This window comes from Leiobunum rupestre, chromosome 1 (assembly GCF_980474605.1).
Source record: "Leiobunum rupestre chromosome 1, qqLeiRupe1.1.hap1, whole genome shotgun sequence".
In the NCBI taxonomy this organism is placed as follows: Eukaryota; Metazoa; Arthropoda; class Arachnida; order Opiliones; family Sclerosomatidae; genus Leiobunum; species Leiobunum rupestre.
Window position 1 is genome coordinate 41,248,686 of NC_143384.1, and position 13,098 is coordinate 41,261,783.

The following is a 13,098-nucleotide window of genomic DNA, read 5'->3' on the forward strand; positions in this document are numbered from 1 at the left end:
GAGTTTACGTCATCAGCAAATGACATCACTGATAGCGAATTTTGTAAAAAGGGCAGACTTATGGAATGGTCAATTAAATTTTTGCGTAAGTGGCACAAAAATGGCTCTATAGAAATATTAAACAAGAAACTTGACAAGGGATCACCCTGTCGAATTCCTTTTGCTACCTTGAATTTTGCCGATAGAGTGTTATTAATTTTTATACAAGCTTCAGCATTTGAATATACAGATTTTATAAAATTTTTAATTAAGTCGCCGTAACCGATATGGTCTAGTATTTTATATAAGTAACTGTGTTTTACACGATCAAACGCTTTGGCTTGATCTAACGACACAATAGCCAAAGGCTCGCTCGAATTTAAATTATAGTGATGTATAATATCTCTCATGATATTTAAATTTGACATAATATTACGTTCTGGTATACCATATGTTTGATCTGGGTGTATTATGTTGCTTATAGTTTTACGTATTCTGTTGGCTATTAATTTTGATATAATTTTAAAATCTACATTAAGTAGGGAAATCGGTCTCCAATTATTTAATAATTTAGGATCTCCGGTTTTATAAAGAAGGACGATTAAAGCGATAGTAAAAGAGCTAGGTATTTCCTGTAGAGTTAAAATCGTATTAAAAACTCTAAAAAGCTGAAAGCCAATTAGGGGCCAAAAATGTGAGTAGAACTCATTCGTAAGTCCGTCTTTACCCGGTGACTTATTATTTGGTAAAGCTTTCACTATGTTGTCTAGTTCTATTTTCAATATAGGGTTGTTACTCTCATTGCTATCTTCTCGCGAGAGTTGGGGTAAAATTTTTACATAATCATCGCAGTTATTAGTCTCTTCGTCGGCAAAAAAATTTCTATAAAAATTCGTAACTTCCATAAAAAGTTCTTTTTGTGTAGTGGTGCAATCTCCATTCGGTTTTTTAACACTTTTGATGGTATTTATTGTTTTATTTTTCTCTTGTCTCAATAACTCCTTTGATGGATATTTACTCGCGACATTTCTTTCTATATCAATTCTGGTGAGTATGCCCTCAGCTTTAGTGTTTTCAATTTCTTCTAGTCTCTTTGAAAGTATAATTTTTTCATTTTCAGGTAAGTTTGGTTGATTTAAAAGTTTATTCGATATTTGTGTCGCTTCACAGGTTTCATCTACTCGGGTTTTATACGTGTATTCTTTCGTGGCGCATTTTATTTTGAATTTTGTTTTCTCCCACCAGGGTAAGAGATTTGATTCATCCTCGGGTAATTCTTGTACACAGTTTTTCCAGAGATGCTTTAGTGTGTTTTCATAGTGAATGTCGTTTAGTAGGGAGTTGTTAAAGCACCAGGTGTCGCTTATTTTACGATTTATAATTAAAGGGGCTACGGTTAATTTTAACATTATTGAGTTATGGTCGGAACTGCTTCCTCCGAAGACCATTTCCACATCTTCCACCATTGGCCAAATTGTAGGGGAGACATAAAAGCGATCGAGACGCGCCTGATGACTTGAGTCCGAGCTACTTTGCCATGTCATATCTTTACCCTCAGGGTATAATGTTCGGTAGACATCGAGTAATTTGAATCTGTTTACCAGCTTGAATAAAGTTTGTCGTACCACACTCCTTGCTTCTGCGGTATTTATGCGATCAATGTTTGGCTCTAGTGTACAGTTGAAATCACCCAATAAAATAATGTTTAATATATTATTATTTTCTATGTGTGTTAAAATTTGATTAATCAGATTTATGGCTTCAGTATTGGACTGGGGCATATAAATATTGTAGATATACAAATTAAAATTTGTATTCACGAAATTTAAAATCGAGCATTGCAGAAAGCCTTTGATTAAAACTTCCGTTTCAAATTGTATACCGTTTCGTGATAGAAAATTTTTATGATAAATTGTCGAAACACCCGCCCTATGGTTTGAAAGGCTGCTTGAATCATGTTGGAAATCCTTATTAATAATATCTGTGTTAATACTCTTTTTTAAGAAAGTTTCTTGCCAAAAGGCAAGGACTGAGCCCGTCGTTTTTATGAGATTGCATTCTTTTATAAATTCTGTGTTTTTATTTACTCCTCTTATATTGTGCGTTATTATTTTCAGCGCCATGTACTTTTAAAAAAAAATCCTAGTTATTTACTTCTGGTTTTAGTTTTTTCGTAGGTTTTCTATTAGTGTTTTTAATCGGGTTTTTTCTGCTTGGTCTTTTTCATCCATAAGTGCTTTTGCTATCAATTGCACCAGAGCCTTTAAATCAGTTGTATAATTTATAGCGAATTGTTTTGGTTGTTTTTTAAATTTCACTTTTTCCAGGAATTCTTGAAATTTGGATGGCGTTAGTGCATTTTGATTTTGATTTAAGCCTGAAATTATGGTTTTTGGTTTTTTTACGGCGTCTTTATCTAGATTAATAATTCCAGGGGGTGTTTCATGATCGGACGCTGGACGTTTATTATTTGTTGAGGTGGTTTGTCTATTTGGTATGGGGGTGTCTGACCAATTTATACTGGTGTTCGGCGAGTGGGTTTTTCCAGGAGTGGATATAATTTTCTTTGCTTGGGTATTTTTTGGTGTAGAAGAACAGCTATTTTCAGTAGGGCTAGAGTTTTTATTTTCGGTTTCTGGATTAGCGATGTCAGCGTACGTGTTTGATTTGTCTAGATTAATTTCCTCAGTATTTGCTCTATTTTCTAGATTCTGGTTTTCTTTTTCTGAGTTTTCACGATCGTAGGCCTTCTTTTTATAACAATAATCGATGGTGTGACCCTTTTTATTACAGAAAGTGCACATTTTGCTATGCGCTTTTTCAAAAAAGATAAAATGCGATTGGTTATTTAATCTAAAATTGATTTTTTCAGGTAACTCCCCTTCTAGTAGAACAAAGACTTGTCTCTTGTAATTATATATTGAGTGGCCTAATAATTCTTCTTGTTCTTTTGTTATATTTACATAGACATCGGTGATTTCCGAGGTTATTTTTCCATATTTAGATATAATAGATTTTAGATACTCATTAGTTACTTCAGGAAATACATTTGATATAAAGATTTTTTCGGAGGATTTGGTGGTTTTTTCTACATTTATTTGCATATTGTTGATCTCGAAGCCAGACATCGCTAGTTCTTCGGCCATCTCTGGGGTTCTTAGGTACGCCATAACGCGACCTTTCGAAATACGACCGCAATGGATAGTATTGCACTTACCCACTACGGCGGTGATTGCTATCGCATATTCGACAGCAGTTATTTCAGGGATAGCGTTGAAAACCACAGCGTGCTCCCTGGTTAACGCTGGTGGTCTCGGTCTTTGGTATTTGCCTTTGTCCGGTGGGTCTTTTCCTGGTCGGACAACTTCGTCCGCAACTTTCGAATTGGACATTTGTCCCGATTTAATAAAATTTAAAGTGAACTTTTAAAATTTAGATAAAATTAATTTAAAATTTAAAAACACTTTACTGAAAAATAAAACCTTATGCGGCAGATAAGATTTTAGGCAACAAACACGGAGCGAAAAAGATTTATTATTTATTATTTATTATTTATTATTTTATAGCATGGTTTATATCGGGAAAATCCTTGTTAATGGAATTTCGGAGAATGGGTTGGCAGTTTTGGCGCTAGTGTCAAAGTTGACCATGCGTGAACGAGAGCTGGTGATGACGTCAGAAAAACGGGGTGGGTAGGGGTTGGTATCTTTAAACATTTGCGCCCACCGAATGTTTTTTGTGCTACGTTGTAATTACACACAGAGGGGCCATTACAATAAAAAATAAAAGTCTGAGTTTGAATTATTAAAATTGATTTTATATCTTACCTTCTAGTTGGTACATGATCATCCGTCATATTTAAAAACCTCGACTGTAAAATTAAAAATAAAAGAGATATCGGCCAATTGATTGCTGGTTCTATAGTGACAATGTATTAAGGTATTATTATCAAGCCCAAGTCACAAACCCGTCACAGCAAAAAAACTTTATATAGAATAACATTTGCCTTCATGTTGCCGCTACTTCACGGGTGACGTATTGATGACGTTTCACTACGAAAAGCCCGGACATACGAGTAAAATCGACAAGGCACCCTGTTTTTAAGCGTAGATTTAACTGCTTACTATTTCGTAACGAATGAGCTACATAAAAACAAGATCAGCAAGCATATCATATTTTATAGAGTCCTATTAGTCGGCGTTAGATCTATGTTTACGCGAGCTTCACAAACGACGCGGGATTTGGGAAAATATTTATTTAAAATTGCCATTTAATTAATGAAATGAATAAAATATTTGAAATTAAAACACTTATTTAAAATATTTTTTAAAAGAACCAATTGAAGAAAATTCATACTCTGAAAGGCTTCCTTTTCGGCTTCTCTCGAGTACAATCATCCTGGAAGGAACGGCGCCTTTTCTGAAGAAACAAACATTTTAACCAAATTGAAAAAGCGAAGTTGACATGTGACCTATTAAAACCACCTGTTATTCTAGTACAAAAATTTGGTTCTATCTTAGTGTAATTTCTGGCCATTTTAAAACGGGAGTTTATCCCGACTGATATTTTAAAATTTCTTGCTCTTTTCCCAGGGGTACAATTTTTAAATGTTTAAGTTCTATGTCGCGTGGTTGTTAAAATGTCTATTTATAGAAATTCAAATTCGTTTCGACTGAAATAAAATCTTTGTTCAAATAAGATATTTGTTTTGTTTGAAATGGCCGTTTATCACACCAGACATTTCTCATATTTCAAATGATAACCAAGTTCTCCAAGAGAACCTTTAAATTTACAATGGCATATCTCAAAGGAAAAGCAATTACTGTAAATTTTTAACGGAGCCTTCCAAGTGTTTTTTCAGCCGTGAGACTAAAAAACCCCCTTCTATTATTAAAACAATACGAAACTGGCATGGCCGGGATAGAGGGAGATAATACCGATGGAAAGACACCCCAATTACATCTCTGTCCCGTGCCTTTAAACAGAATTAAATGTTAAGCAGAATAGCAAGGGAGCTAGTGCGGCTCAGAATGCACTTCCACCACCACCGCCTGCGACAGCATCGAAAATTACAGTCTCTTCCTCCTCTGTAACTAGAGAGAAGAGGCTTAAAACGGAAGGATGCATTTTTAATGTTTCATTTCTTGTAAATATTAGACACGTTAAGCCAGCGCACTAAAACGTGTAGAGGGATGGTAGACATACTTTGCGGGTACAGCCTGCACCTTCTATAAGTTTTCTCGCCAATTTTTTGGCCCTGGCTTAACCGGTATATTGAAAGGCGAAGATAAAATGTATTCAACTTTTAACGGCCTGTATTTCATATAACTTTACCGACGTTAGACGCGATTGAGAAAATTAAAGATTGAAAAGGATTTCGAACTCGCAATAGCAACCAATTTCTTGGATTTCAATCATTTCAATTAATTGGAAAGATTCAATAGCCAATAAATGAAGTAATTCTACTGTTTTTAAACAGAATGCCTAACCTTCAAACTGAAATGTAACAACTTCCATTTGGTTATTTTTTAAAGCATCGAATTATAAACCATAATTACTTACTTTAAATTTTATTTCAGCCATTTTCTTCGTCTGGTTGGTTTCGTTGTACTTGGGAATGTATTTAGCTGGTAAAATCGGTTTTCCAATCTGACGAAAACGTCCCACCTTCTTGGCCTTGAGGATAATCCTCTCGCTTTTGCTCTGCTCGATTGTGGTGTCATTTCTGTGGCCAGCGTTCACGAGTGAGGTTCCATTGAATTTGGTTGCTTTAAACGAAAAGATGTTGTCACTTTCAGATAATTTATTTATATTTGCTTTTTTGCCAAAGCCGTCTTTACACTTTGTACGCGTTGCTTCAAATCTGAAATTACCATAAAATATATTTATTGAATTATGACCGTTAAATAAACAACAATTAAGATTTCTCAAAATTGCTTCGCCACAAACAAATTTAATTTGTTTAGATAAACACGTGGTTTATTTAAAAAGGTTCAAACCCACATGGTGTATATATAAGTAAATAAGGTTTGACAAAATACACGCAAACAAATATTTTGGTGAGTCTGTTTATTTTGAAATTTCGTGAATTTCGCAAAAGTGTCTACCGCAAGAAAGCAAAATTTTGCACCTCTGAGGTCTGCGCTCTAGGCGATTGCCTAGTTTGCTTAGTGGTAGCGCCGGCCTTGTAGAATCTATACTTACTTAAAAGGCTGACCCTCTGGAACCTTCGTCAAAAAGCTAAATGACTTTGGAACTTTTATAATAATTTTCGCCGCTCTCGGCCCAAAAGTTGAATGGACGGGATTTTCAGACGGTTTAGTGACAAAGATGGTCGGAATGGTTGCGGTTTTAATTTTTACGAAAGGTCGATTTTGAGCCCTTTGAACACTAGAATAGAGAAAATAAGCAATAAGAATCAATACCTAGTGTCTACAACGCGAGTGACTAACTTCTTAACATTAATCCGTACACCGCTTACGTATTCCGAATACTGTGATAAGAAAAAGATGATTTGAGAGTGAGTACATCGTCATAGCAGAATTATTAAATAATGCAACTACAGAACCATCAGTGTAAATATTTAGTTCACAGTGTACAACTATTAAATCTTTGACTGTTTTAAATATAATTTTTATATTCTATTAAATACTTCTTAAAATAGATTCCGCACAATGTATTTAATTTTGCCTTAACTTAATAATAACCACACCAATTTGACCTATTAGTACTTTAAAAAAACAATGATACCTTTAATTAGTATTATAAAACCGTACGTTAGTTGAAAAACTGATAGGGACACCGTCTGAAATCTCATATCTGTTCAGATAGATATTTTGATTTATCTTTAAATATTTTGTATAAAGAATCTTAAAGAGGTAAACAAACTTTTTATGAGAATGGCTTTCTAAATACGGTATTAGTTTGTTTTATTTTCTAAAATAGGTGTCATTATCAGACAGAAAACTCTTTACAGCGTGAAAATAAAATTATTACTTTTAAGTGGATTTTACTCTACTAAATATTCCTAGGATTTCCCCTTACATAAAACTAATTTTAGAATTACAATAAAAAACCATGTTTTAGAGAGATAATTTTAAATTACTCTTCTGATGTTATTCACCGAAAACATTTAGCATGGCTGTCGTGAACAGCGAAATAAAAGACGCGAACTTTTCCGACATAAAAACCGGTAAACCTTTTTCCTCTTATTTTAAAACAGAACTGGCCGTTAATTTATTTTTACACGCGCAAAATAACACCTTTTTTAACAGCAACCAAAAACTCACTTTCACGCGCGCGTGCGCTATATAAACATTTGAAAACGAATATAGTAAAATGTACTATACAAAATTACGATGTGTACAACCGAACATTCCGCCCGCCTTGAAATAACGAATTTCAAATGAGATAGTAAAAGTCCGAAAAGTTACATTTGCATACATAAATAACCCTTAGTAAACAGTTTGAATACAATTAAAATCAGTCTAGTGGTAACTGGCATAATTTAACTACGGGTCTTTTCAGTGATTTGTCAGAGGTTCTGACAGTTACGACGCGAACTTGATTGTCTTGTCCTGGATGAAGTTCAGTGATTCTTGCCATTCTCCACTTGGTTGGAGGTAAATCTTCATCTTTGAGCAAGACCAAGTCGCCGACTCGTAGATTCGGTTTTGGTGTAGTCCACTTTGGACGTTGTTGAAGGCGAGAGAGGAATTCATTTCGCCAACGGTTCCAAAAGTGCTGCAGTACTTGTTGGCCCAATTGCCAACGTGACAGGCGGTTGACGTTTTCAGAAGTGAGATCGGGTTCGGGTATTGCGGTGAGCGCATCTCCGATTAGGAAATGTCCAGGTGTCAACGCATTGAAGTCGTTTGGATCCGAGCTTAACGCCGTTAAAGGACGTGAATTTAAGCAAGCTTCGATTTGGCAAAGAAGCGTTTGCATTTCTTCAAAGTTTAGAACCATGGTGCCAAGAACTCGTTTCAGATGATACTTGACGGACTTCACCCCGGCTTCCCAGAGGCCTCCAAAATGTGGCGCTGCAGGCGGGTTGAAGTGCCAATTAATTCCTTCGTCTGCGAGCCATCGTGATACTTGATCGTTGTTGTTTGTAGAGACTATGAATTTGATGAATGTTTTCATCTCTCGATCGGCTCCTGTAAAGTTGGTTCCACAGTCGCTGTAAATATCGGCGCATTTTCCTCGTCGAGCAACAAAGCGTTTCAATGCTGCCAGAAATGCTTCGGTGGTCATGTCACTGACAAGTTCAAGATGAATTGATCTTGTGGTAAAGCAAGCGAAGACGGCAATGTATCCCTTAAACCTGAAGTGACTTCGTCCCTTCATTAGTTTAAGGGTAAATGGTCCTGCGTAGTCGACTCCACACTTCAAAAATGGCCGAGCAGGATTTACTCTCGCTGGTGGTAAATCGCCCATAAGTTGCTTTACAGTGACTGCCTGCTGTCGTACACATGAAACACATCTTCTGATATGGGAACGTATGGCATCACGAAGACCGACGATCCAATAACGTTTCTGTAAGACAGAAGTTAGTAGTTGAGCACCTCCGTGAAAATGTTTCTCGTGCTCGTGTTGTATTAGAAGTTCTGTTAATTTGCTCTGTCTCGGTAACAATGCCGGATGCCTTTGTTCGTATGGTAAGTTGGAGTGGCAAAGTCTGATCGATGTACGGACGCATCGAAAGGATTTTACTTTTCCGTGGTAATTCTTTGTTTTGTTTAAGGCAAGCTATCTCTTCGTTAAAACTGTTGCTTTGGACGACCCGAATCCAATGGGATAGCGCCTTTTCGTTCTCTTCCTTCGATAAAGGTCCAGTAATCCTCAATTCTGTCGCATTTCGCGAATTGAAGACAAAACGTAGAATGTAGGCGGTGATATGAATGAGTTTTTTAAGCGCTGAAAATTTGGAAAGGAGCGTGAAATCCATTTGATGATGTGTTACTAAAGAAATAATTCGTCTTTCCTCGGATAAACATTCATTTGGCTCTGAGAGTTCATGTAGTTCTTGCGTTGTTGCGGCGAAAATAAGGCACTGCGGTCCATGCCACCAGAGACCATGATTTCCCAGTTCGCTAGCGGATATTCCTCGAGAAGCGCAATCTGCAGGGTTGCTGTCTCCTGAAATGTGATGCCATTGCGCTCTCGGTAGTTTCTCGTGGATTTCTGACACTCGATTGGCTACGAACGTTTTCCAACGTTGCGGTGGAGCTTTCAACCAAGCTAGGACGATTGTTGAGTCCGACCAGCAATGAACATCAGCTATATCCAATCTCAATGACTCCCTGATCAGTTGAATCAGAGAAGCCAAAAGTAATGCACCAGATAATTCCAGTCTCGGAAGTGTGATTTGTTTGAGCGGAGCGACTCTTGTTTTCGCAGCGATCAGTTGTATTTTGATTTGTCCGTTGTTATTCACCGTCTTCAGGTATACGGCAGCTGCGTACGCTTTCTCCGATGCGTCACAAAATCCATGCAGGCTAATGTCTGTAGCATTAGCTTGCGAAATGTGCCGTTGAACCGTAATGTTTTCAATTTCTGGTAAATCGGTTCGAAACGACCTCCATTTAGCTTGAAGTGGTTGGGGAAGTTGCTCATCCCAATTCAATTTTAGCTGCCACATTTCCTGTAACATCAGTTTCGCTCGAACGGTTACTGGTGCCAACAGTCCCAGAGGATCGAATATCCTTGCTGTATCCGAAAGAATCGTACGTTTAGTGATTGAACTTCTTGAAGCTGGAGAAGTAACCATAAACGAGAAATTATCAGCCGAAGGAGTCCAATATAGGCCGAGAGTCTTGACTGATTCGTCGTTCTCGATGCATAGTGGCTTTTGTAAATCCTTCATGTTGGCTGGTAGTGTATCCAATAATGCAGCTTCATTCGACGCCCATTTCCTTATTTCAAATCCTGGTTGAGATGTAGCTTGAATGATTTCTGACTGAAGTCTTAAAACGTTCTCAATCGTTTCGTCGCCTGTCATTAGATCGTCCATGTAGAAGTCATTTTGTAAAGCCGAAGATGCCAACGGAAGTGTCTCTTTCACGTCATGGCCGAGTTGCTTCAAGACTTTAGTTGCTAGGTATGGCGCTGATGCGGTTCCATATGTAACCGTTAGCAAACGGTATTCGAGCAAGGGTTCGTGTGAATTGTTTCGCCAAACAATTCTTTGAAGATCGGAGTCGTCTGGATGTACTCTAATTTGACGAAACATTTTGGCAAGGTCTGCTTCCATTACAATGCGATGTTGACGAAAGCGAATAAGGAGGTTGACCAAATCATCTTGAAGTTTTGGCCCCACTAGCAGATGATCGTTTAGGGAAACTCCAGTTGTAGATTTGGCAGAGGCGTCGAACACCACACGAACTCTCGTGGTGGTACTGTCTTCTTTGAATACCGCATGATGAGGCACGTAGTAAGATGGATTGGTTTCGATTTTTATTTCATTCGAGGGAATGAGTTCCATATGTCCAAGGGCAATGTATTCCCCCATGAACTTGCGGTACTCCTCATAGAGATTCGGGTTAACACGTAGACGTCGTTCTAAGTGAGAGAATCGACGGATTGCCATTTGTTTAGAATCTCCAAGTTTTGGTGCATCGTTTATCTTTGGTAATCGTACAGTGAATCTTCCTGTAGAGTCACGTGTATGTGATTCTTCAAAGTTCTTTTCACATTGAATTTCTGTTGGAGATAGTATTCTTCGAGGCTGGATGTCTTCTAGCTCCCAAAGATGTTTCAAATCTGCTTCCAATGTACAATGGTGGACCTTTATTTTCGAACTTCTTCCGGCCATCAGCAATGGACCGGAAACTGCCCATCCGAAAAGAGTATTAAAGGCACCTGGAAGACCTTCTTTCCCCTTGCAAATGCCATCTTGTAAGAGCTCTAGATACACGTCAGCACCTAGTAAAATATCCACTTGTCCAGGGCTATGAAAAGTTGGATCAGCAAGTGTTAAGCCTTTCAAGTGTAGACAATTTCCAGGATCGAACGGACTGTTAGGTAAATAATCCGTGACCTTTTTCAGGACGATTGCCTCGACGATGACCTCCGACGTGTTAATGATATTTGACTGAATATTCACCATGACACTGCCTTGAGAGGTGTTCATTCCTGTTGCTCCAATTCGGTCAACTGAGACGTTGAAACGTGTTCGCTTCAATCTTAGTTTCCTCGTGAATTGTTCCGTGATGAAACTGGCTTGAGAACCCGAGTCCAGAAGCGCTCGGGCTGGATAAAGTTGCTCGTCAAGTCCCTTGACTTGGACCATTGCGGTTGCCAAGATAGCTTGGGTTGATCCAATTATTTCACGAGATGGGCATGAAACTACACCGGAGGTTGCCTTCGTCTTCGTTAATTCCTTCTCTTGATGTAGAAGTGTGTTATGTCGTGCGTTGCATTTCCTACAATGACCAGATTTGCAGTCATTGCTTGGATGACCGGTTCGTAAGCAATTGAAACACATGGCACTCCTCTTGACCATGTTCCAACGCTCGTCCGAAGATGCATTCAGAAAATTGGTACATTTGTATACCGAGTGTGTTTCGTTGCAAAAGTGACACGTCTCGCTCAGAGCACCATGATGAGCCTTTGTACTCGGTCTCTGATGTAATGGAGGCTTCGACTTGATTGCAGTAGTTGTAGGCGGAGCTGCTGCTAAGGCTCTGGCCCGTTGTTCAAGAAATGTAACGAGATCCTCGAAAGTTGGTCTTTCGGTCCCCCTCAGGGAAAGTTCCCATTGTCGGCGAGATTCTGAATCCAGTTTTTCCTTTACAAGATGAAGTAGTATGGAGTCCCAATGTTGTACTGGTTCTTTGAGAACCTTGAGCGCCCTTATGCATTCGGCGGTGGTATCGATGAGCGTTCGTAAAGCGGATGAAGATTCTTGGATGACATTAGTTTGACTGAAGAGACGTTTTACGTGTGCATCGATGATTTCCCGGGTATTGTTGAACCGATTGTTTAAGATATCCCAAGCTTCCAGATAATTAGCGTCAGTTACCGGAATAGATTGAACTAGGAGCGCTGCTTCGTTTCGTAATGATGACTTCAAATACTGAAACTTCTGAGCTCCGGTGAGCGATTCGTTGTTGTGTACGGTGGCCGTGAAGAGATCATGAAATGGAAGCCAATCGACGTAACCACCGCTGAATGATGGAAGTTCCAGCTTAGGTAAACGTACATCACTAGCTGGTCTGACTTGTCTCACTGGAATGTTTGCTGCTCTTTCATTTGATTCAGTGACGAGTAGGATTGTCAGATCTTCGAGTCGAGCGACTAGAGGGTTGTATTCATCTTCGTGATCCGCGAAGTCGTCGTCGTCGGGATCGATATTTGCAACTACGGCATCGTGAACCTCATCCAAGTCTTTCGATAGTTTTTCCACCTTGTCTACATACAGCTTCAAGGCGACGTCAGATAGATTCGTTGCTGTTTGACCCACCGCATATTCAATCCTGGTGATCTGTCCCTTGATAGCTGCTCTTCTTCTCACCAGAACATCCATGATGACTTATGTTGATTCGTTTACGATCGGGATATGATCGATGGTTTAAACGGTTTCCAACGGAGAATCCACGCTAATTTTCACTGTCTCTCACGGAAAGATAGCCGATTCGATGATTAGTTGAGGAACATAATCAAGTTGACGAATGTATCCGGCTCGACGGACCAAAAAATGTCGTGAACAGCGAAATAAAAGACGCGAACTTTTCCGACATAAAAACCGGTAAACCTTTTTCCTCTTATTTCAAAACAGAACTGGCCGTTAATTTATTTTTACACGCGCAAAATAACACCTTTTTTAACAGCAACCAAAAACTCACTTTCACGCGCGCGTGCGCTATATAAACATTTGAAAACGAATATAGGTACATGTACTATACAAAATTACGATGTGTACAACCGAACAATGGCACACACCCTATCCGCTTTCCCAGTGGCATCCGTTCAAATAAAATAGTGCGAGCAAAGAACATCAATTAGGTGACTTACATCATTTTGGAATATCTGATTCGTCTTTCCCAGGCAGACATTTTCTTACAATCCTTATTGTTAACTGGCATTGTACGGCCAAAAAATTTACGTTAATATTTA

The 13,098-nt window shown here is 38.5% G+C and overlaps 1 protein-coding gene across 1 annotated transcript; it reads right to left on the reverse strand.

Moving 5' to 3' along the window:
• Positions 1-4,219: 4,219 nt before the first annotated feature.
• Positions 4,220-13,098, reverse strand: LOC149962932 (uncharacterized). The gene is made up of 4 exons (XM_090170402.1): positions 12,997-13,098; positions 6,184-6,369; positions 5,542-5,842; positions 4,220-4,398 (listed from the first exon to the last, which is right to left on the reverse strand). Exons 1-4 carry the CDS (start codon positions 13,065-13,067, stop codon positions 4,330-4,332), a joined length of 627 nt encoding a protein of 208 aa, XP_090026528.1. The 5' UTR covers positions 13,068-13,098; the 3' UTR covers positions 4,220-4,329.